This window comes from Nesoenas mayeri (genome assembly GCF_963082525.1).
Source record: "Nesoenas mayeri genome assembly, chromosome: Z".
Lineage (NCBI taxonomy): Eukaryota > Metazoa > Chordata > Aves > Columbiformes > Columbidae > Nesoenas > Nesoenas mayeri.
The window spans coordinates 61,423,731-61,447,831 of NC_137542.1; the positions used below are offsets into that span (position 1 = coordinate 61,423,731).

The 24,101-nt window shown below is 43.9% G+C and overlaps 1 protein-coding gene across 1 annotated transcript in view; it reads right to left on the bottom strand.

Annotated features, from left to right (window-relative positions):
• Positions 1–24,101, bottom strand: part of THBS4 (thrombospondin 4) — a gene marked incomplete at its 5' end in the record, with an annotated part of 39,476 nt that overhangs the window by 1,666 nt on the left and 13,709 nt on the right. The window contains 17 exons of the mRNA XM_080362892.1: positions 628–767; positions 4,694–4,866; positions 5,682–5,878; positions 5,978–6,026; positions 6,920–7,098; positions 7,340–7,533; positions 9,542–9,594; positions 10,259–10,377; positions 10,980–11,139; positions 12,644–12,751; positions 12,988–13,092; positions 14,216–14,368; positions 16,948–17,025; positions 17,657–17,794; positions 20,929–21,101; positions 22,447–22,498; positions 23,094–23,176. Of these exons, the coding sequence (XP_080219018.1) occupies positions 628–767; positions 4,694–4,866; positions 5,682–5,878; positions 5,978–6,026; positions 6,920–7,098; positions 7,340–7,533; positions 9,542–9,594; positions 10,259–10,377; positions 10,980–11,139; positions 12,644–12,751; positions 12,988–13,092; positions 14,216–14,368; positions 16,948–17,025; positions 17,657–17,794; positions 20,929–21,101; positions 22,447–22,498; positions 23,094–23,176 (2,154 nt within the window). The remainder of the gene's footprint in view (positions 1–627; positions 768–4,693; positions 4,867–5,681; positions 5,879–5,977; positions 6,027–6,919; positions 7,099–7,339; positions 7,534–9,541; positions 9,595–10,258; positions 10,378–10,979; positions 11,140–12,643; positions 12,752–12,987; positions 13,093–14,215; positions 14,369–16,947; positions 17,026–17,656; positions 17,795–20,928; positions 21,102–22,446; positions 22,499–23,093; positions 23,177–24,101) is intronic.

The window sequence follows — 24,101 nt, forward strand, 5'->3', positions numbered from 1 at the left end:
CTTCCAGAGCAGACAAACCCTGACCTGATCAGCTTCTGCGTGAGTGACTGAGGTCTGAGTTATTCCATAGACGGGGCTCAGGGCTAAGCTGCGAGGCTCTTATCCCAAGGGGAGTGAGCCAGCACGCTCCCAAAGAGTCTGAGAAGGATTCCTCTGTGGGAGAAATGGCATTTTATGATCTTGTCCTCCTACAGACAGGAGAAACCAGCAAGTACACGAGTGACAGTGACGCCTGGTGACTGATCCCACTGGCTCTCCAGATTTATTTCGCTTTGTATTCAGACCTCAAGGCATCCTACATCCTCAGTATATTGTGCGTGTACAACTCTCACAGCTGGCTGGTTTTAAATAATGTTTCTAATTCTCTGATGACAGCTATACTACTTAGTTGGCACAGTCTGCGCAGCAGAGCGACTGCTCTGGGAGGAGCGGCTGTGAGGTGTTAGTTCCCGTCTGGCTGGGCTGCAGCGTGCTGCTGGTGTCGGGGGACGCGTTTCACAGCTGTGAATAACTTGTAAATGAAAAGCAAAGGAAAGGATGCAAAATGGCTTAATCCAATAGCCACACTACCGGTTCTCTGTGGTCACTTGCTAGTTGTTAGCTAAAATGACGTGAGAGCAACATTACCATTGCAGCGGTATTTCAGGTTGGACCAAATAATGTTTTCCTGAGAGAAGCAGAAAACTCCAAGCCGTCCTCCACGCATCGTGGTGTCTATAGTCACACCAGAGTCTGCCACTAGGTCAGAGCCTTCATAAAATCTTGCCCTTAATGAAAAAATACAGAAGGTCTGTTAGGTCATCTCCAAGCCTGCAACATTACGGAAGTAATTTCATTATCCATGGTGACTGTAGCTTTGGAGAGAAAAAGCTCCTGTCTGGGGCAGGAACTGGAGTAATGCTGCACACTGGCAAGAGCCAGGCAGGGAGGGCATTTAGCTGTTTGTTGTTTTTTTTTCACACATCCTACAAAAGCTTTGCAATGTTTTTTTCCTGCAGTCAGTCAGGCCGAGAGCTTTAACTCTTGACAATTTCCACAGTCGATTGTTATAGAAGAAAGGTGGAACCAGATCAGATTGGTTGAAGAAGACCAGATGGATAGTGTCTCACAAAGTCTGAGGCTAAACCTCTTTTTTTTTTTTTAATAGGCAAAGTTTGAAACTGTTTGGAATCTTAAACTTGACTGTGAGATTTCTTTAAAAATGTGACCGTAGTTAATTCTGGGAATAGTTTTGATGATCTGACATCTTCTTGTTAGAAAACCCATCTGCAAATTCCCAGGCAGCTCTGGGAACAGCTGCACCCCGCCAGCTCCCCAGCACGTGCCTGTGCTGAGGGCTGGAGCAGCTGCAGCGCTGGCGGCACCACGTCCCCAGCCCCGGGGACCCGGGTCAGCAACCTGGAGGATGACGGGCTTGGAGGGCTCCGGTTTGGATGAGGACACTGCTGGTCTGACATGCAAGAAAATATCAAGTGGTGAAGGGAGAGAAAGTTGCTGTGTCTTTCCATAAAATAAGGAAAACAAAACAAACCAAAAACGAAAACCAAAAAACCCCTAAACATAACCCTGTTATGTTTCTGAGCTTATTTCCCGATTTGCTGAGGTGATTCAAAAGTATCTGTAACAAAGAACAGAACTTGTTGTCTTTAAAATTTCCATGGGAGAGGCTGGCTCAAGTGACTCTTTCCTAGGCTTCCTTGAAGCCTCAGAGAACCTTTGCTAGACACATTATGGTCTGTGGCATCTGGCCTCAACAGACTGCAGCAGCGTGTGGACTGAGAGCTGGCAGAGGTTTCCTTCAGGCCTGGCTGTCACAGTATCACAGTATGTTTGGGATTGGAACGGACCTCAGAAGATCACCCAGTCCAATCCCCCTGCTGGAGCAGGAACATCTAGGTGAGGTCACACAGGAACATGTCTAGGTGGGTTTTGAATGTCTCCAGAGAAGGAGACTCCACAACCCCCCTGGGCAGCCTGTTCCAGTGTCTGTCACCCTCACTGAGAAGAAGTTTCTTCTCATATTTAAGTGGAACCTCTTGTGTTCCAGCTTGATCCCATTACCCCTTGTCCTATCATTGTTTGCCACCGAGAAGAGCCTGGCTCCATCCTCATGGCACTCACCCTTTATATATTTATAAACATTAATAAGGTCTCCCCTCAGTCTCCTCTTCTCCAAACTAAAGAGACCCAGCTCCCTCAGCCTTTCCTCATAAGGGAGATGCTCCACTCCCTTCATCATCTTTGTTGCCCTACGCTGGACTCTCTCCAGCAGTTTCCTGTCCTTCTGGAACTGAGGGGCCCAGAACTGGACACAATATTCCAGATGTGGTCTCACCAGGGCGGAGTAGAGGGAAAGGAGAACCTCTCTGGACCTACTAACCACCCCCCTTCTAATACAGCCCCGAATGCCATTGGCCTTCCTGGCCACAAGGGCACAGTGCTGGCTCATGGTCATCCTGTTGTCCACCAGGACCCCCAGGTCCCTTTCCCCTATGCTGCTCTCTAATAGGTCCTTCCCCAGCCTATACTGGAACCTGGGGTTGTTCCTGCCCAGATGCAGGACTCTACACTTTCCCTTGTTAAATTTCATCAGGTTATTCCCCGCCCAACTCTCCAGCCTGTCCAGGTCTCTGGATGGCAGCACAGCCTTCTGGCGTGTCAGCCACTCCTCCCAGCTTAGTGTCATCAGCAAACTTGCTGATAGTACACTCTATTCCCTTGCCTAAATCGTTAATGAATATATTGAATAATATTGGCTTCAGTACTGACCCCTGAGGCACTCCACTAGATACTGGCCTCCAACTAGACTCCACACCATTGACTACCACTCTTTGGCTTCTGTCCTTAGGCCAGTTTGCAATCCGCCTCACTACTCTATTGTCTAGACCACACCTCCTCAACTTCGCTGTGAGGATGCTGTGGGAGACTGTGTCAAAGGCTTTACTGAAGTCAAGGTAGACCATATCCACTGCTCTGCCATCATCCATCCACCTTGTTACATTCTCATAAAAAGCTATGAGGTTGGTCAAGCATGACCTACCCTTGGTGAAGCCATGCTGACTGCCCCTAATAACCCTCTTATCCTTGATATGCCTTGAGATGGCACCAAGGACAAGCCATTCCATTACTTTCCCAGAGATGGAGGTAAGGCTGACCGGTCTATAATTACCCGGGTCCTCCTTCTTGCCCTTTTTGAAGACTGGAGCGACATTTGCTTTCCTCCAGTTCTTGGGCACCTCTTCCATTACCCAAGACTTGGCAAAGATGATGGAGAGCGGTCTAGCAATGACTTCAGTCAGCTCCCTCAGCACCCGTGGGTGCATCTCATCTGGACCCATGGATTTATGGATGTCCAGACTACTTAATTGCTCCCTAACCCAGTCCTCATTGACTAAAGCAAACTCCTCCATTGCCCTGGCTTCATCCGGGGTCTCAGGGGTATAGGGCTCCCCAGGATGGCCTCCAGTAGAGTAGACAGAGACAAAGAAGGCATTCAGTAATTCTGCCTTCTCTGTATCTTCTGCCACCAGGGCATCCTGTCTTTGGGGTCTGAAGGATTTTGTGACACTGACTTTGCTACCATTCCCAGTTGCTGGGGGCATTAATTAGGCTGGCAAGAAAGATTGCAACCACAGGCAGATTGCTCATGGAGCAGCTTCACAAACAGCTTGGTCTAAACAAAAATTGTCACTCAAGATCTACTCACTACTGCCCTGTGGCTGGGACACAAAAACTGACAGTATAAATCATGGAATCATAGAATGGTTTGGGATTGGAAGGGTCTTAGAATGGTTTGGGATTGGAAAGGTCTTTAAGGATCATCTAGATCCAATGCCGCTGCTATGGGCAGGGACATTCTTATTCCATTTTAGCATAAAGTCAAACGCACTCACTCCAATTATTGCTGAGGATGATGCTCTGCACCAGAACAGCGGAATAATTTTACCCTCAAGTTACTGCATCTCAAACTCAGGGTATTGATTTTTTTGAAGAACAACTAAATGTATATCTGTTCTATTATAAGGTTTCAAAATCTGAGCTGTTGATTCCAGAGCAGTTAATTTTTTGCATTTTAACATCAACCTTATTCTACAAGTATAATTCCTGCTGATTTGGATGTTGCAGAGTGAAACTCTTCCTCCTGAATGGTGAATTTTTTAAAATAAAATGGATTACATAGCTTTGACAAACTTTCTGCATATATGCTATGTAATCTCAAATCTATCACGTCAGGATAATTCCTGATCTTAGTTACGGTCACAACCTTTAAATGGACAACTTTTATTAATTCTGTTATCCCAGAACATGTAAATGAACTATCACAATTCCAACAAAAATACTCTAAAAGACCCAAATTAAGAAATTTGAAATGCATTGCTTTTCAGATCAGTGGCTAGTAGTAGCTTGGAAAACAAGGTATTAAAGCCAGAAAAGGGTTTGTTAGGGTAGGGCATAACTACAACAGCCAGATGGTAGAAAACTTCAGTCACAAATAGGCTTAGCTTGGAATCATCTTTCCCAGGAAAAGAACTGCAGGCTGAATTTCAAAAGTCTAACCTGTTATAAGGCTTCATCAGTGCAAAGCCCAGAGATATAATAAATTGTCAGACCATCATCTGAATCTGGTGTTGAGAAACAAGAGTTTAGGCAGACATGTACCTGTACTCACCTTATCTATCCTTTCCTCTCTTACCTGATATAACCAATCTGGGGCCTGTGCTGCAAGAACCAGCGATAGGAGACTTTGTCTTTCCACCCTACATTTCGGGGGTCCTTCCACAGCAGCCTGACCTGATCACTGGTGTCCCCCGTGTGCCAGAGGGAGTTACGGAGATGCTCACCAGGACCTGTCTTGGATTTCACAGCCTGTAGAAATACAATTTTCCAATGCTGAGCACAGAGAAATGTCACTTTGAGGAACTCTTTTTGTAGTGAGGAGCAGGTCTGCAGAACCACCCTCCCTCCTTCTCACAGGCCCCTAACTTCTCTTGCATAACCACAGCCACTGCTTGCATGGAAAAGCAACTGAGCACCTGTATCAAGTAGAAGAGGTCCCATCCTCCCAAAGGCTGGGTGCCAAGAAGCTGGGACCAGACTTTTCAGTGGTGCCTAGCGATAGGTGAGGGGCAACAGGCACAGACTGAAACATAGGAGGCTCAAACTAAACACAAGGAGAAACATCTTCTGGGGTGACAGACACTGGAACAGGCTGCCCAGAGAGGCTGTGGAGTCTCCTTCTCTGGAGACATTCAAAACCCACCTGGACACTTTCCTGTGCAATCTACTCTAGGTGAACCTGCTTTAGCAGGAGGGTAGGACTAGATGATCTCCAGAGGTCCCTTCCATTCTGTGTTTCTATGTGATTCTGTGAGGCAATTTGATCAATTACAGCCAGATCACAATGAGAGCAGAAGCTAAATGCTGCAGCTGATGTGCAGGGGCAAGACTGGAGATGAAGTTCCTTAAAAACCGGTGCTATTAGCAGGGCTGTGGTACAGCCGCCTGACTTGGCAGTGGTGACACTGGGAGAGCAGAGCAGTGGGGCAGCATGGCCAACACGCAGTACGATGGCTTGAACAACACACAGCACAATGGCTTGGCCCATGGCAGTCAGGTGACAGGGTGGCATGGCCAGGCTGTGGTGACCACTGTGTCCCCAGCAAGGAGCCCACAACCAGTACCTTTAGCTGAATGCCAGGCTCTGCAACCGCTCTGAAGGGAGTCGCTTGCCAGTACGTCTGTTCAGTCTGTTTCCACATCACCACATAAAAGCTAGAGCTGTCTTGATAACCAAAAATAAAGCCAGCGTAGTCATCATCTGTCACCGTGTTCACATGAAAGGTGCCCTCAAAGTCGACGCCGTTAAAAGCTGTGTAACCTGCGGATACACGCAAGTTAAAAACAAGTCTGCAGAAAATGCATTCACATGCTGTAAGTTTTCTGCTGTAAAACTTGAATCTCAGAAAAGGGTACATACCAACAGCAAGGCCAGGATCGCTGTTCATAGTCTGCACAATTTCCATGCCCTGTAAGAGTAAATTCAGGGTGTTTAGCATGTGTGATGAGCTGGGCTGGCTAAGCCTGGCAGATTCACCTGGCCCCCCTCTAGCACCCCCTCCGCCCATGCCCTCTGTTTTTCCACAGCTGTGACACTTGTAGCTCTGAATTAAAATGAGAACTGTAATAAAATGTTTCAGTTGTTTGTGTGCCCTCAGACAGGCTGGATTTTTCTTTTCCCATTGCAGAAATGGCCATACTGGTACTCTGATACTTTCCCTACCCCAATATTCTTCTTGAAATCACTGAACCTGGCCGGAAGTTGAGATATGACTTGGAGGGGAGTAAAAGCACCGGGGCAGGGAAGAGAGCTTAGTTCATAGTTTGATCATGGAGTTCCAGATTGAACTGACTGCTAGGGCTGGGTTAATGAAGGGGTATACATCTCAGCTGGCTTAGCAGAGACTTTGGCAATGGGAACGAATTGCACATTCCTTGTGACTGAGAACACGTTAGCCTCCTGAAGGCTAAAATTTGTTAGCATAAATAAGTTATTGGACTCCATCTAGGATTAAATGCTCTGCTATACAGCAGGTTAGACTTTCAAATTCTCGGAAGGATTCACGAAACTGCTTGCTACAGAAATATTTTGACAGAGTGATACAACAGTGTCACATCTGCCTTCTTGGCAGCAGTGAAATCCACCAAGAACAAGATAACCAGTATATATTTTAGATTATTTGGAGCATCAAGCTATCATATGCTAGAAGAAAGTTACTCCATTATGGCTCCTGCAAAATAGTCAGCCAACAGCTTCCACTTTCCCTTGTTTGCCAGAAGTCCAGCAATTACAGAGACAGTTTTACTGTGGTTTTCAAATGATCTTTCTCAGACACGTAAGAAAGATCTGATGTATTTTTACCTGATTCAGAACCACCCAGTTAGGATCAATCTGTGCATCCCCCTCTGGGTCCAGCACCACTGTCTGATAGGCTCTGAAGTCTGTCAAGGTGATCTCTGCATTCTCAGGGCACACATCGATCCGATCAATCACTGTATCCTGGTCAAAATCAGACTCGCAGATATCCCCAACTCCATCACCTGAATGCATCAGAGAAGTGAAAGCAGATTTATGGTGCCGCAAGTAATCACATCTGGGTCCTCAAGAAGCAGATGGAGTCTCAGCCCTGATATCCACAGTGCCTGGGGAGGGGATCTGGGGACATCCTAGGATGAGTGTATGCACACATGGTGACTGTGTTGGATCCTGGTGCACGGGTGTAATGACTGGGGAGGGATGCAGTGTCTAGGCATCAAAACGGCTCCTGAAGGCCCATCTTACCATTATCGTCTTCCTGCCCTGGGTTGGGGACCAGCCTGCAGTTGTCAGGGCCTGGAGGCAAGAGGTCAGGAATGCCATCATTATCATCATCCTCGTCACACTCGTCACCCAACCCGTCCTTATCTGTGTCCAGCTGCGAGCTGTTAATGATGGTAGGGCAGTTGTCTGTGCTGTCCTGGTGCCCATCGCCGTCGCTGCGAGCACGGAGACAAAGAGAAATGGCATGTCAGCATCAGCTCCTGCCTCTGCACAGGGATGGCACCGGTGCCTTGGGCGGGACACACACTGGAGGCACCCCCAGAGCTGGAAACAGACCAGGGGCACCATGACCTGGTGTTCCTCAGATGGATGAACAGAGTGGGGACACAAAACAGGCTGTATGATAAGGTGGCAGAAAGATGAAGACTAAGCCTGGAGCTATAAAAATACTTAGATGAGGAAAAGAAAAGAAAAGAAAGCCTTCCATAGAGTGGGAATAGATACCGGAGCCCATGATCCCAAACAACATCTACTCCTAGAAGGCATGTAAAGCACATCCAGCAAATGCAGTGTCACCAATCAAAAGGCACTCAGGAGACAGTAAGAGCTCAACAGCTGGTGTCCCTTGTCACACATTGTTCACAAGTGTCTTGGTGCTCATGAACATGCAGGTGTGAGAGTGAATAAAAAACTATGGGAGACTCTGCATGAGCACCTGAAATCAGAGTTTTTTAAAAACAAGCACCACTTTCACCCCCCTGCATAGCAAGTTCTGTTATGTTTCAGCCCTATACGTGAGGTGCGCAGTAAGCAAGAGAGGAGAAAGTCTGTAGCTCCCAAGCAGCCCTCCAGCCCATAGCTGTGTCAGCTGGTTACAGTGAAGAGTCACCAGGAACAGGGACACAGACTACAGAATAGGGTTTGGGAAGTTATGGGGTGGCTGCCTTGTTTCTGCATGCCAACAGCTATGTGCATCTTTGCAAAAGTGTGTCCTTAAGTCAGGTGTCTTTTGTATAAACAAAATAGTTTCTGGCAATAAGCAGGCATGCTCCACCTCAGTAGATTTTTGCCTAGCACAGGCAGAGCAGATGTGGCATGCAGCCAAATGACGGCAGTGCTGCAGCTTATATCTGCATATTCTCATTTATCTCTCCCTCCTTAAGAAAGGTGCTTTAATTTTAGGTCACAGCAACTAATGTCTGCACATTCTTGAGATAAAATGCAACAAGGACCATGCACGTGTATCTATTGCAAGGTTAACCTCAGGGAGAGTTAAAGCATTTCTACCACATGCTTCAAATACACTAGTTGTGTCCGAGGGAAAGAAGGAACCATGTTCTTTTTTAAAACAGGAGAAAACAAGGCCATATCGACTTAAAACAGCTCCCAGCTTGGGGGCTTGGCAGCTACTGGGCCAAGACTGGGAATGCTCCCTGGGAGGAGGGAAATGGGGTCCCCACACTTACAGTCCCAGACAGCAGCACCTACCAATAGACCTGGGTGAGACTTTGCAGCCGTCTACACCTGGCAAAATGCTGTGCCAGCACAGAATTTATCACTTCCCTCTCCTCTTGCTCTAAGTGAGGAGCCCAGGGGAACACTTGGCATCCTCAAAGTTGGTTATGCAGAAGCTGCTTCCAGCCAGGCATTAGCCGTTCACCATGGGACGTGCTCCCCCAAATGCTCAGAGCATGTAAAAGCCACAGAGGAGCCTTGCCACTATGGCTGTGCTACAGCAAAGGGGTCTGTCTGCAAATGGTTTACACTTGATAATAAAATCCTATTTCTCAAATGCTACGTTCTTATGGAAAAACACACAGGCATTAACTGTGAAATTTCTGCTAAAGGAAAAAAGGAAAGAAAAGAGGAACAAAAATAAAGAAAATAAAAAGATTTTACCATGAAGAAGCTCTGAGCAGTGCTCTGGATTTTAGAGCCAGAGAACTTCTCTGAATGTCACTTCCACAGGAACTCAGAGGAAGCCTGTGTGAACATGGGGCTAGAGGTGAAGGGCTCTATAACTATACTGCCACAGGGCAGCGAACAAACTAGGCTGATAAATCATAACACTGTTTTTGAAGTAAGATATCTTTGAGGAGGCAAGGGACTTAAGTCCAGGCTAGTCTGAGGGATGAGAGCTCTCCAAGCATCAGTAGTGTGCTTCAGCTCAAGGCTAGCTTCTGCCACTTTCCTGCTGCTGCTACAGGCCACAACACAGCATACCTGTCCTGATTGGTATCGCAAGAGTCTCCAACCAGGTCATTGTCAATATCCGACTGCAAAAGGAAACAGAAAGTTCCAGTATCAGCTGCTGAAAGCATCTACTAAAATGGCAGTATTAAACCAAAACACAAGCAAATAAAATTAAATTAAAATGAAAGAATGTGAAAACACTTGTTTTACAAAATGTATTTTCTTGTTTGCATCACCTATCTAAACAAAAAGTCAGTTTTATTAAAGAAAGAAACCCAGACAATGAATAAACAGGCTTAAATTTGATTGGAGAAGTTCAAGCAAGACGAACAGTTCAAGCAAGATTCTTCTGCTGTTGAAAAAAAGTATTCCTCATTTCTAACTAAGGTTGATTTCTAAGCAGCTTTAAAAATGTCCCATGTTTATCTAAAGTTTCCAGCATTTTTTGTTAGTCACAAAGGGCTTAATCAAAATTCAAAACATGAAAAGTCTCACTGACTTCTTGCCTAGGAGCAGAGAAAGTTTTACTAAATGAGGACACTGGGACTTTGTCCTAATTAAAGAAATACACCTGGTGGCTCCCCTTTCCCATGTCAGGAGAACTTGAAGCTCCATAAACTTTCCTGAGTACCTACTGTTGAAAGATAAACACTGTGGCTGCATAAGCTGCCTCGTTCTCTCGCATTCTTTTGGACCTCAGCAATCCCTCTCCCTAAACAAAGATATATTTTCTTTCTCTCCGCTGACCTGGTTTGGGTTGCTAATTGTAGGGCAGCTGTCACAGGCATCACCAACACCATCGTTATCCATGTCCTCCTGATCTTGGTTGGGGATCCTCTGACAATTATCCAAAAGGTTCTTAATACCTAGCAAAAAGTGGACAATTCCCGTATTTGTTATTGGACAAAATAAACAGCAAAAACAGTAAAGACACTATTCCTTTTAGGAAACTACTTAATTATGCAATGACATTATAAACCTGCACAGCAAATCTTTCTTATTTGTGCATCCATTTATTTAACAGAACTTAGAAACATTTTGCTGAAGAACATCTTTCAACTCCATCACACACAATTTATTACACACAATTCATTCTGTCCTGTTCCTGTATTACAGCTTACAGGATGGGACGTTTCATCTTCATTATTACATTTGATGGGTTGTGATTTTGTTGCTTCTTTCAAGCCTCCTACAGCAATGAAAATAAGACAGTATGTAGCTCTTGGGCACCTGGGACAGGCAGCAGCTGGGTGCTCTGGGACATGCCTGCACCTTTGAGGAATTACCGAACAAACAACAACCTTAAATTATTCATGAAACATGGCTTGGTTTATCTGCTTCCAATGGAAGCTAAAAGATATATATTAACCTAAAGAGTAAGCATTCCAAACACAGGTTTAATGAACAAAGACAATATTAGCAGCTTGTTCAAGAGCATCAGAGAAGCTGGAAGTGAAGAATTACCAACCATCTCCATCCATGTCATCATCGCAAGCATCTCCCTTCCCATCACCATCTGTGTCTCTCTGGTCATTATTCAGGACATTGCGGCAGTTGTCACAAGCATCTCCAAAGATATCTTGGTCGCCATTTCTCTGGTTAACATTGGGAGCCAAAACACAGTTGTCCTGCAAGAGACAGATCCAAATCAGACATGAACCAGGCCCCTCATCTTTAATTTCTACTTTAGTGGATTTACATAACTCTTGTATTTATTTCTGCTTTCACAAGAATGGTTACTATGAGCAGTTTGATATTTTATGTGAATATTAGGTCTGGATCAGATTTCACTGGCTTCCTCAAAGCTCTGCTTTGAATCACATTGTGGGAACCCTAAACATTAACACCCAGTATCATAAGGCTTTATTTGCAACTTTGACTTCCAGCTCTCACTTTGGATAGGTCCATGGCGAATAATCCGGTTTTGGGTTTTATGCCCTGGCTTCCTTACACATCCTTCTCAAAAGCTGCAGTTCAGAGACCCTGACAGGGTTTACAGATGCTCTCAGTGAAAAGCCATTGCCCTCTTCTGGTAGAGACTCTAAACAAAGTGGAAACACTTGGAAAATCAGGACTTTTTAATGCAAAACGGTACAAGTCTCTCTCTCTTCCCCCCACCTCTCCACCCCATCCACCAATCTGCTGTTGGTTCTCTAAGATTCTCAGGAGATATATAGAGAAAACGTTATTTCAAAGTGGTGTAAACTCTCCTCTCCCATCTAGCACACACATGGCCTCATTCTCTTGCACACACACAGGCAGAACAGAGCTTAGCAACCATACAGGAGATACTTGACTGTAAAGGCACTGAACCTGCACATAGATTTACAGTTGAAGGAGAACGTAACATCTTTCCTTACAGAACATTAATAAAACCAGTTGCTTCAAGCTACCAGAATTTAGGGTTGGCCTCTGTGGAAAAACAGCCTGAGACAGACCTCCTGTGATTGTTAGTCTGCCCAAGCTCCACACATAAATTTGTACTCTGGATAGAGTGTTCTTGTTGTCTCCCTTGAAGTGCATTCAGTAATACCACAGAAGGACATTAATACAGAACAACAGTTGGCATGTGAGGATACGGGGTGAAAGTAAAAGGGTTGTTACAGTTTGAATTTATTCTTAGATGTATTCTGCAGTAGTGTACCCACATGGAAACTTATTTTGCTTTGAGAACACGATTTAAAAGTTATTCCAAGTTATTGTCTAGACACCCTTTGATTTCTGTGGGTTTTGGATCCCTCATGGAATATGATGTCAGATTAACCTCCTCTTCAAAAAGAAAAACACTAATGCAAGTAAAGTTCCTGAAGGCTATGCTTTGCAGAGTGTGGCAGAAGCATAGAAGTTCTGTATACAAAAAGCTCTAGAATTCAACACTAAAATATAATAACGGAACATATACTTGTGGGATTTAAGGCTGGATGAGACAGCCTGGATTTTTTAAGTCTTACAAGACTGAGGATTATATAATATAAAAGAAAAAGACAGGATTTACAGAGCTGCTGACAGTGGTGGGTATGGGATAATCTCTGGCACAAAGTAGTGAGCCAGATTTCAAAATCACTGCCTACTGCAGTAACGTGAGCTTCTTCTGTCTGCAGAGATCCCTACAGCCTGATCTATATACAGCACCTGCTCATTGGGAATGCCATCTCCATCCGCATCGTCATCACAGGCATCTCCAATCCCATCACCATCGGCATCTTCTTGTCCAGAGTTTGGGACAAATCTGCAATTGTCCTAGACAAAAAAAATGAGAGGTGTCTGGTATTCTATGGGTAAACTGGATACTTTCATAATGTGAATTACTTTTTCTATTATTGTTTTAATTAATCAATTAATCAAATTAAATAGCATTTATCCAGAGGAATTCAATAACTCAATAAAACATTAATACATCCAGTCATGTTTCTTCCATTTTTCCTGTTCATCTTTCAGGCTCTGAACTGTTATAGGATTAAGAAATGATTCCTTACCTTTCTGCAGTTTTCAGCAGAACATGAGAGCTCTTCGTTAGGGTAGCCATCAATGTCAACATCTTTTCCGCAAATATAACCATCACCAGCCCAGCCAATGCCACACTATCAAAAAAACACCATGGTAGTACTACCAAAAGGTTAATGAGTCACTGTAGCAATAGTCAAGAAAGAAACCATACATCAGTCTTGAAAACACTAACATACAGAAGGCATGGACAGACGCTGAAGTACAATAAGGTACACTTCAGCATCCACCAACATGGAAAGAAAATCTTTGTTTCAGGCTCTCTGTATCTAGGCACAACTATAAAGAGCTAAGACTTGATGTTAAACGGAATGTGTGCCTGCAACATCTAATGATTTCAGTTCACCTGCACACAAGCTTCTCCTAGTCAATTAAATTGGTACTCAAACCAATGCCTAATTTGTGTTGTAACTGTAGATGCATGCAGAGAATTGCATGTCAAACTGTGGCCTCTCCTTAAAACGAAGACTTGCCTAACACAAGTATCTAGGCATCTTCACATCTTCCCATTACAGCATGGGCTTAAAATATCACAGATTCTTCTGCTCTGAAATACAGGGTACTTAAAAATGAGACCAAGGAAAGCGCCAGCAAAAGCATGCACTGTATCCAGATTTAGGACACAGCTTTAGTCTCTTGCTTACCCTTGCAAGCTGGAAAAACTAGGTAATATACTTCAGTTAGACTCCTACAATGATAGTTCATATGCTGCTTGGTGCTCCTCTGTCCCCACAGCTGGAAAGCACAGTACAGCCTATCTGCGTCTAGAATCTGTGGTCTCAGTTGGAAAAATACCACCTTGATCAGCAGGCAAATAGAGGCACGTTGGGTATGCGGAGAGCATCCCTACTCACAGCTTTGTAGCTGAGCACCAGGAGAGGAATTTGTCCTTGTGATGTCTTCTGAAGAGTGACACTGGATGGTCTTTTCTCAGGAGACTATAGAAAGTCTATAAAAGCCATTCTCAAAAGATCTAATTACACAGACACAGTAGATACGGTACATGAGTATGGGTGCCTTACAGACATGCTGCAAGAACAGAACAACTGCAAGACAGACTCAGCCCAGTTATTTTTGTAGCCAGTGTGCCACAGCCTGGTTAAAACACTCAACTGTACAAAACAACCACAAAGACTTCCTCAGTTACAACCTAAAAAAGGATGGTTTTCACTGTATAAATGCAGGAATTTATGAACTCACAATACATGTCACTTCTCCTCTCTTCTCCTCAATACAACGGGCATGGACACTGCATGGATTGAGGGCTCGATTTCTGCAGCTCCTCTCAGCCTGGCATCCCCTGACTTGGTCTCCTGTATATCCTGGTTTGCAGTGGCCACAGTGATAAGAGCCCTGTAAGAACAAAAAGTTAGTAGCCGGACTTTTAAAACAACCACATGAGCAAGATGCATGTCACACTGCTTATGCTGTGCAAGTGTAGTTTTTCACCCATTAAGGCCTCTTGGCACTGTGAACAAACTTTATTTTCTATGTGAAATTCAGGTTTGGCTCCCACAGTGCAGGCTGGGAAAAAACCCCACTCTAGTCTCACCTGTTTAGACTAGTCTGTTTTTAAGCCAAAGAAAAGCCATGTAGCAGGAAAAGCTTCTTCAGGATGTCTTGTCCCTGCCAGCATCACTCTGAACTGCTTCCAGGTGGCCAAAACTTTGTGCAGCACTGCTCAGTCATACTGGATGCTCTTATTTCTGTGTAAAGCAGACCCATCGGCTTATCTAAACTCCTCTGGCCACAACTTTTAATCAAAGACAGACATGAAAGTTCATAATCTCTTTGCCCCATTTTATTTTTCTAACTTGAATGTTTTTAAGCCAATTTGAGCTAAATGTTGTACTTCAAAAAAACATTCAGGAGTTGAATACATGGTCATCCTCATTTACACTAAAATAAGAATATCCATGTAACTTTTTGCAGTGGTTTACCTAGGTTTATACATATGTGTTTTATATTTGTGCCATTCTCTTGTGTAAACAAACCCAAAGGAGCTAAGACAAGGAATCTCAGAGTGTGCTGGGACAATCACTACATGAGACATAAACAGATAAATGCTGTTAAGAAGGGTCTTCTTTAGGCATGTCATGTGGCTTTTGTCTCCATCTCATGTACTTGTAGATTTGTAACCTATGACATAAAAGTTAATTAAAATCAACCTTTTTTCCTTATAGAGAATAATTATTTTTCACAAGTCAAGGAACAGAAACACACAGATCTCTGACAAACTTGTGTATCCATTCCTTTGTGAAACTGAGGCACTTCATACAACTTCACTCTTCCTTTGCAAAGCCTGTTGGAGGAACTGTCAGGATTGTCCCCATCCATCATGATTGAGAGATACATTTACTACCCAGCTGGCCACTGTATTTTAGTCTGTGGTGTCTGCATACTTTCAGTCTGAAGATTAAGATACACAGATGACTGAAGAGTAAAATAATCGGTGGGCATGGCACATGATATGGCCTATATAAAACATACCAACCAATGCATTTTCTCCTAATGGAGGCAAGGGTAATATCTTCTGGAGTCTGCTGAATTTGCTCAGTATGTTCTGTCCTATATCAAGCTCTGGTATGCATTAAAATAGCCTTTAAGGCAGCACTTCCAGACCAAACTGTAAAGGGAGACAGAAGTAAAAAACCCACACCACTCTGTTTTGACAGGCAGCAGGACACTTGTTGCACTCTGCAAACAGGACCTGATGGCCTCCTGAGGAGGACTAGTCATGCAATAAGATACAAGTTGTAACAACCATGTTCTAGATGTAAAAAACCAAAACAAACAAAAAAACCCACCCACAACATATTGAACAGTGAAAGCAGTCCTATAAAAACAAGGTTATTCACAAGGAAAGCACACCACTACAAACACTACTAGCAGCCTCAATGATACCTAGCTGCAAAAAGGACCACCTTACACCTGCAGGATACTTTTAATCTTTCTCTTCCTATGGATAAAGCCTGCTTTGTGCAGCCAGCTCTAGCAGAACGGTATTTGACAGTGGCAAGTGGCACATACAGGACAACCAGGTGATCAGGCTCATTTAACACAGATTTATGAATGGTAGGTCCTGCTTCAGCCACCTCGATCTCATTCTATGACAAGGTGACCCACTTAGTGGATGAGGGAAAGGCTGTGGATGTTGTCCACCTGGGCTTCAGTAAAGCCTTTGACACCGTATCTCACAGCATTCTCCCGGAGAAACTGGCAGCTCATGGCTTGGATGGGCATTTTCTTCACTGGGTAAAGAACTGGCTGGAGGGCCGGGCCCAAAGAGTTGTGGTGAACGGAGCCAAATCCAGTTGGTGGCCAGTCACGAGTAGTGTTCCCCAGGGCTCAAAATTGGGGCCAGTTCTGTTTAATCTTTTTATCAATGTTCTGATCTGGATGAAGGAATCAATGGCACCCTCAGTAAGTTTGCAGATGACACTAAGTTGGGTGGGAGTGTTGATCTGCTGGAGAGCAGGAAGGTCATACAGAGGGATCTGGACTGGCTGGATCGATGGGCTGACGCCAGTTGTATGAGGTTCAACAAGGCCAAGTGCCGCGTCCTGCACATGGGTCACAACAACTCCAGGCAACTGCTCATTGCAGCAGTTCCCAGGTGGGACGAGATGAGAGGAAGCAAAGGCTTAATCTTTCAAAGGAGGTTCCTTGCAATAACACACTCATAAATACACATAACTGGATGGTGTGGAGAGGAGTTCTTGCTGTTCCTCTGGGAAAGTGATCAGGATACAGCGCAGATGGACACATTAATGACAAACCAAGTATTGGGTTTTTGTATTATTAGTTCTTTGGCTTAAATGAAGCCAACAAATATATTATTCAGCTCTTCAATCAGAGGCATAAATCAATCCTAGACTCAAAGAATTTTAAAATAATCGATTTTTTAAAGCCACGAATGAAAAGGTACTTACCAAAGTGTTTATGCAATGGGAATTTGGAACGCAGAGTCCAAGTCCACCATTCTGACATTCATCAATATCTAAGCAGATCTAGCAATAAAACAAATCAACATGTAAAAAAAAAAAAAAACAACGTCAATTTGAGATCTGAGTTTGAAGAAAAGCCACTAAAATTTGAGTCTAGAAAAGAGTGATAGCCTCTCCTAAAACCACTCTTGGAATGGCACAGATATACCCATAGGCTAGTGTTCCAGTAGATCTCCAGACACACCTAAACCCTGCAGAGACACTGTGATACAGGAAACTTCAACCTTAGGATGGACTTCTGGTTTGGCCACAAGAGTTTAGACAAGAACTATGTTCCCCTTGTGGAGCGCTACAGGAACATGCAAAAATTGACAGTAAAATAGGCCTTTTCTACTCTTCCTGGTTCAAATCCAGTTTACAGAAATCAACAGAGTCCCTTTAAAATTGATTAGAGATACCAATAAAGACAATGACATTTTTTCTTGTCTCCATACCAGCCTGAGTATTGGGCTGTTAATGCTCCCATTAAAGCCAAGCAAACACAACCCAGATCTTCTAATTTAAAGCCTCTGAGCTCTGCCTAACTGCACAAGGCAATACAGAATGACTGAAGTATAAATAAAATGCAACACAGATGCGTTGATATAAACGAGTGCCTTGCCATGGTAGTTACCACGGGGATGCTACCACTCACCTGCTTATTGTTCTTGGCGTAGCTGAGTCCTACCCCTTGCACGGTTTGTCCTGTGTATCCTGGGGGACATGTCTCGCATCGGAAACCCGGAGCAGTGTTCACACATCGTACTCCAGGGAAGCAAGGGCTGTAACGACACTGCAAAGACAAAAATGAACCAAGCACACATTCGTGCTTCAGTAACATCCAGGTGCTGGCTGTGTGCACAGACCTCTCAGGCAAAGGCAGTGCTCTCTGCAATGTCTGCAGGTCTCCTCTTCAGGGCTGGCTTACAGAGGAAACAGTCTCTCCATGTATTTCTGACCCCCATGGGTCTTCAGCTATCCCTGTAATTTAAGTAACACTTACAATCTTCTATCTTAGCCTGTGGCTGATGCCCTAAGCTCTGACTGCCAATCCTTCCCTTTGCTGGGCAGGTTCAGCTCCCTCAGAGGCTGAGAGTCCTCTGGAACAGTCCAGACCACAACATCAGGAAATCTGTGTAACTCCAACCCACCTGCAGTTGTGTTTTGTACACATGAAAGTGGCAGCAGCATTTTCCCTCATTTATATTTGGGCAAATCTCACAGCCAAAAGTAAGTTCAAACATGAGCCAGATGAGCAGCAATGTGTCAGTGACACCCACACATTTCCAGACCAGAGGCTCACAAACAACCCTCAGCACTTCTCCCAAAATACCACATGCCCACAGCATCAGCCTTGGCCTGAAGGCGTCATTCGCTTCATTGCTTCATATAGTTTTACAGAACAGCTGTGATCCATTTCACCAGCCTTGAGGGTGCCTGTTTGGGAACCACATCCCACACTGCTGCCCCTCCAACATCAGCCACTACATAGTATTTGTAAGAGTACTGAAAACATCAACATGTCATCATGCAGCATATGGCTCAAAGGCAACAACTAATAAGAAACATAAGAAACATAAAAGAGTTTTTAAAATATGCCTTTTTCCCCCTTGCATCGCTAACAGAAAAACATTCACAAGATGGAGGCAGAACAAGGCAGAAGATATCCACTTACGACAAACACACAACTTGCAACCAAACACACACACAAAGGAGTAAGAAAAGGTATACTGAATATCAAAGTGTGTTTCATGGAAAGATTTGTTAGAAGTAGGCTCACAAATAGCATCACGAAAATGTAAAACCTAGGACAGACATTTTGTGTTCCTTATTTGCTGTGGACTTTTTATTGTAGGCAGCAGAGGGCACTCAAATTACATTGTACACCAAGCAGAGCTGCAGCTCCCAAGATGCACGGCATTGGCATATTAAAGTAATGTCTTCAAACTGGTTATGAATAAGGGAGCATATTGCACAGATACTAACAGCCTCAGAAAAAGTGACAACAGCTCTTAGTAAGTAAGCATCCAGCTTTGTCTTTATCAGAATTTGTATATGAACTTCTTTTTAAATGGCAGCTATTAGAAAGTACAGAAGTAGTTTATTCAATAGAAAGGTGCTCTCCCAGAAGAGATTCCTAAAGACTTAAAAAAAAAAAAATTACTTTCCTTCTTAATCTCAGCTGACTCAAGAAAACAAATAATAGGACACATCCCCTCTTATTAGACAACGAAAAGCTATTGCCATTTATTATATCTTACCCCCCCCCAATCGTAAGTGACACTCCAGCTGTTAAACGAGATATTTACTGGTGAACAAAACTACCTCACACTAGGTGGCACTTTAGTAGCACTGTCCATGTAAAGACCTCATATAAGCAAGACTGCATCTCTGTGACACCGTTTCTAATGGGAAATGAGGTCTGCCACGTGGACTGGTGGCAGGAACACAAAGGCACATCAACCTCCAGTGGCAGAGTCTGATCGCTCACAGAAAACCATGTTAATATCGGGCCACTACAGACCAGTCTCAGTTTGTTTTCCCATTAGTGCTGTCATGGGTAAAGTGCTCCAACCCTGGAAATGGTAGGGAGGACATTATTGCCACACTTCTCCTCAGTGTGGGTATGGCTCAGGAGGTGGAACCCATCCGTAGTGGTGGGCCCTACCCAGGCTGGTTTGAAGTCTCTCCCCAGCCGTCTGTGGCGTGAAGCTCGCACCACAGCTGTCTCAGTTTCACCTCCTGCATTCACATTTCAGAACTTCACCTCCATTTTTCACACCTTCTGTTGCAGCAGACACTGTCCATGCCATGTAAGACAAAACAAAATATACCACCTACAACTCAGGAAACTGCGACACTCAACCCACTTTCTCTCCCCAGTGTTCATCATAGACATATACAAGCTGGGCACATCACATCTTCTCTGCTGATGGTCTACAGGGAGAAGTAAACCGAAAGAGCAGTTATAGCATATCTGTTGGCTAGGAAGGGGAAAAAAGGAATTTCTTTTGTTGTTTTAAATCATTAGGCAGGTATGCTGGTAGTACTGTGGCATCCACAGGCACAGTTAATAACCTAATTCTCTTGGTTCCCTGTTCCACTACATCCAGGTGCTTTTCCATAACAATCACTAGACCAATGGCAAAAATCATGACACAGGAAAAATTCAGTGAAGTTGTAGGTGGTTTTGTTGTTTGTGTTCTGAGTAAGTGTCACATTCCAGTTAACACAGGTTTTATTTAATAGTTTCAGATATTGTAAATTTATTAACTCAGACCTCAATACAAGCAAGCTCTGAATTTCTAACATATAGCACAAGGAAAAAAAAACAGACTTATGTCAACATTATTAGCTTTCAACACAACCATAAAGAAGCAAAAGGAACAATAACAATAAATTTTTATTTTCATTCATAAACTTCTAAGGTAAGGCCAAAAACATGGCTTCAGTTTGGGCTGAAGAGAGGGCTTTGGTCTCCAAGGCTGGTTCAGGAGCACTACAATTTAAAGAACAAAGCCCATATTGACAAGAAGTGCTTATACAGTTCTGGCTGTAACAGAAACTACTGCATCTTCTTGTGGAATAGAAAAAACTACATCAAAAGCTTGGTTTGGTTATTGTTGTTGTGGGGTTTTTGGTGTGTTCTGTTTGTTCAGGTTTTTTTTCCAAACATCAAACTCTTAAAAGAGACTTCTCAACTCACCAGGGTATTTCAAGTTCTCACACAGATGACCTCCACAAAGTTGCAGCAACAGCAAAATCGGGAGGTAGAATCAAATCAGAATGAATTAATATTCATTGTGCAAGCAGTCAGCAAATGCTGAAGACATCAAGCATCAGCATCCTATTGATATCTATGAAACAGTTGCTTTTTAGGGTTTTTTTTTTTGCCTTTTTTTAATGCAGTGAAAGTCACTATTTTACCTCATCGATATCTGAGCAGGTAACTCCATTTCCCGTGAGCCCTTCAGGGCAGGGGCCGCACTGAAATCCCTCGGCTGTCTCCATGCACCTGACTCCCCTGAAGCAGGAATTAACTTCGCATTTGGGTTTACTGCGCCTAGGAAGCTGAGTTGGAAAATTCACAGTTCCCAAACCTTTAATGTAGAAAGAACAACAGTTTCAGCAATTGAAAGAAACATCCATCACGGCTTTTAGCTGGCAAGCGTTCTGAAGAGATCCTCAAGATGCCGCGCAGCAGGGGCTTCGTCTTTCGGCGCCATGCAGCTAACAGCTGTGCTGTGGCTGAAAAGACCTTATGTTGGGAATGGCCCAGCAGCTTGCTGTGTCCCCAGACACGGGAAACTAAGGCTATTTTGTTAGGCCCATGTGCCTCTCCTGGCTACACGTGGGAGCCCTCCTGCTTGGTTAGTCCCAGCAGAGATCTGCTGCTGGCCAGGGGAGGAAACTCTGGAAGCCAGTTAGCTCAAATGGCCCAAGGGACTCAAGTGTGATGGTACAAGGCATTTCTCTGGCTAAACTGGCAACATCACCACTTAATAAAAAAAACAGTGCCATGGTTTCTCAAGAGTGTATATGACAGTTGACAAATACGAGAAACAAAAGTAGTGGCAGCTGGCAGCCCAGGAACATGCTGCAGGACATGCAAGTACACTGGCTTAGGTGCAGAGACCAGGCCTGGGGAAAAGCAAAGTTTTCTGACACTGGCAGGTGCTGAATTTTGCTACTGATGCATGCAGGATTTATAGACCTTTTCTTTGGTGCTTACACATAAAGGCTAACCTGTCTGGAGCTCAACTTGTGTTTTGATGAGGCTGACAGACTGGGAGAAGAAATCAGCTAAAAGGCCTGATGAGTTTAAGGCCTCCTGCCCAACTGAGTAAGGGAGTATTTTGGTTTTTATACTGAGTGCATATGTTTCCTGATTGTCAGTTGTGTAGCAGGGTCATGCAGTGGCATTTGGGAAAACATTTATTTCTTCCATTGAGTGAAAAGATGGAGACCACCCTTTGGGTCTTACTGCTGCTAACCAGTGACTGCCTACTCAGAACCCGATGACTTCCAGGTGGACTGCACAGGATCTTCCTCAGACTGACAATGCCAGCCAGAGCAGAACATGATTCTTCCCTTGTCCTCCTACTGAGATTGTTCATGAGACACCTGGCAGTCAATGTCTCCCTCCCCAGGAACATGTGGCACAGCTTTGTGGCAGAGCAAGAACAGACAGCACAGGGTGTTACTGCTTTCTTTAGTGGGCTTTTATCCTCCAAGACGTGATAGCCAGGTCTATGCAAACTCAAAGCTTTTTCACTAATGAAAATCTATTTTAAAGTTGTGTCCAATACATCTAGAACTTCAGACACAGTCTTTTTTAAAAGTACTTCTTAGAAACCACATAAACCTGATGCAATCAATACTAGTTTTAAAATGACTGTACATCTCATCTGGTTGCCTTTTACAGGCAGCGGCAGGAATACTTACCACATGCTTGGCACTCAGCTATGGTATTTCTCAGAAAAGTTGTTTCTTTGACCTTGAGGATATAGAAAATAAACATTAGTTGGATGCAGGCAGCTCCAGTTTGCACTGGGCTGCCAGAAGAATCATTATCATTTTTCCCCAAGATGCCACTCAAACCATGCAACATAGGTACTCCATTTTGAAATGAGATGCTCTTTGTACTCCATAAAATTAAGGACAGTGATAATGGTTGTACTTCAGTTCAGTCTTCATCAACATGACCTTTAAGAATAACATGTTTAAAAAAAGGCATGCGCCACCAGCAATTCCAGTTCTGACACCCATGAGCAAGTGGAACAAATGTAATTTCAGTTCTATGCAACAGACTCGCCTCTATCTAACACTGGGCTAGGAGAGGTCCTCTCCACTTCAGACACTAGATTTTCTCAGTCTGAATAAGCAAATCCACTACACTCCGACTTTCAGTTATCCTCCATAGCGAGCACAGGGTATCAAGGCCTATATGGTTATTTCTTCTCCACTGTGCCATGCCTCTGAGGCAATGAACTCCATACAGGAGTTCATTATTCCTTACATAAATTCTGCCTTGACTCTATCAAAAAAGTGGCAAGCTTTGGATATTTCACACTGAAGCCTTTATACAGTACCTGTTGTCTTAGAAGGTCTTTCACATCTCCCAGGATTTGGTTCATCTGCATCATCTGACCCATCAGCTGCCTGTTAAAATCACCTGCAAGGAAACAGTAATAGAAGAATGCACAATGCACTTAACTCTCCTTCATTTGACATAATGATTTCTGAGATACAAGGCGGAAACACCACAAAGACCTAGGGAGGGCAGACATTACAGTTACTTAAGCCCTGTAAGAATCCTTAGAGCAAACACAGTATCTAGCTCCAGTTTTCGTAATGATTTGTATGAACTTAAGGCTTTTCTGGACTGAACACTACTGTATACCACAGAAACAGGCAAAGCAGAAACCTCACCACAGACAGAAAATCAGTCTGCCATTTTTCTACTATTATTTCATTATTTCAGCATCAAGGCACTTTAGTAAGACCTAACAACACCAGTGACCAATGCCACCAGTGTTACTGGTTTCCCCCAGGCCTGAGGCCAGCAGCCATAAGCAAAACCTTAGTATTTCAATGCTGGGGTTTTGCAATAACCCAATTGGGATAGGAGGGCAAGGCAAAGGCATGAAGTATCTCTGCATACATGAAGTCACACCACGTAAGTGTATTCCGTGTCACCACCGCTGATTCCAGCATGCTTTCAAAGTGAAGTCACGCAGCTTTCTGAGTAGCCTCACTGTGCAGCTCCAACCATGCATCAAGAGTGGCCGCTCTGATGAAAGCAGTGCTCTTAATAACTGCGACAGTCATTTGGCTTTTCTTCTAGAAGGTGACTTGCCACGCTGTACACAAGTTTCATGGCTGCATTTGCTTGAGGGGGATGCAGAGTTTGTATGGACTCACAAAAAGTCTACTTGACACACTATCAGACCACACCAAAGCCATTTCTCAATACCAAGTAACAAAATAAAGGTGTCTGAGACAAGACCAAAAGTTACATCTGTAATAAGTTACAGTGAAGGATCAGAACCAACCCAAGATCTTCACATGAGACTCCTACCTGTTAAATGAAACATTAG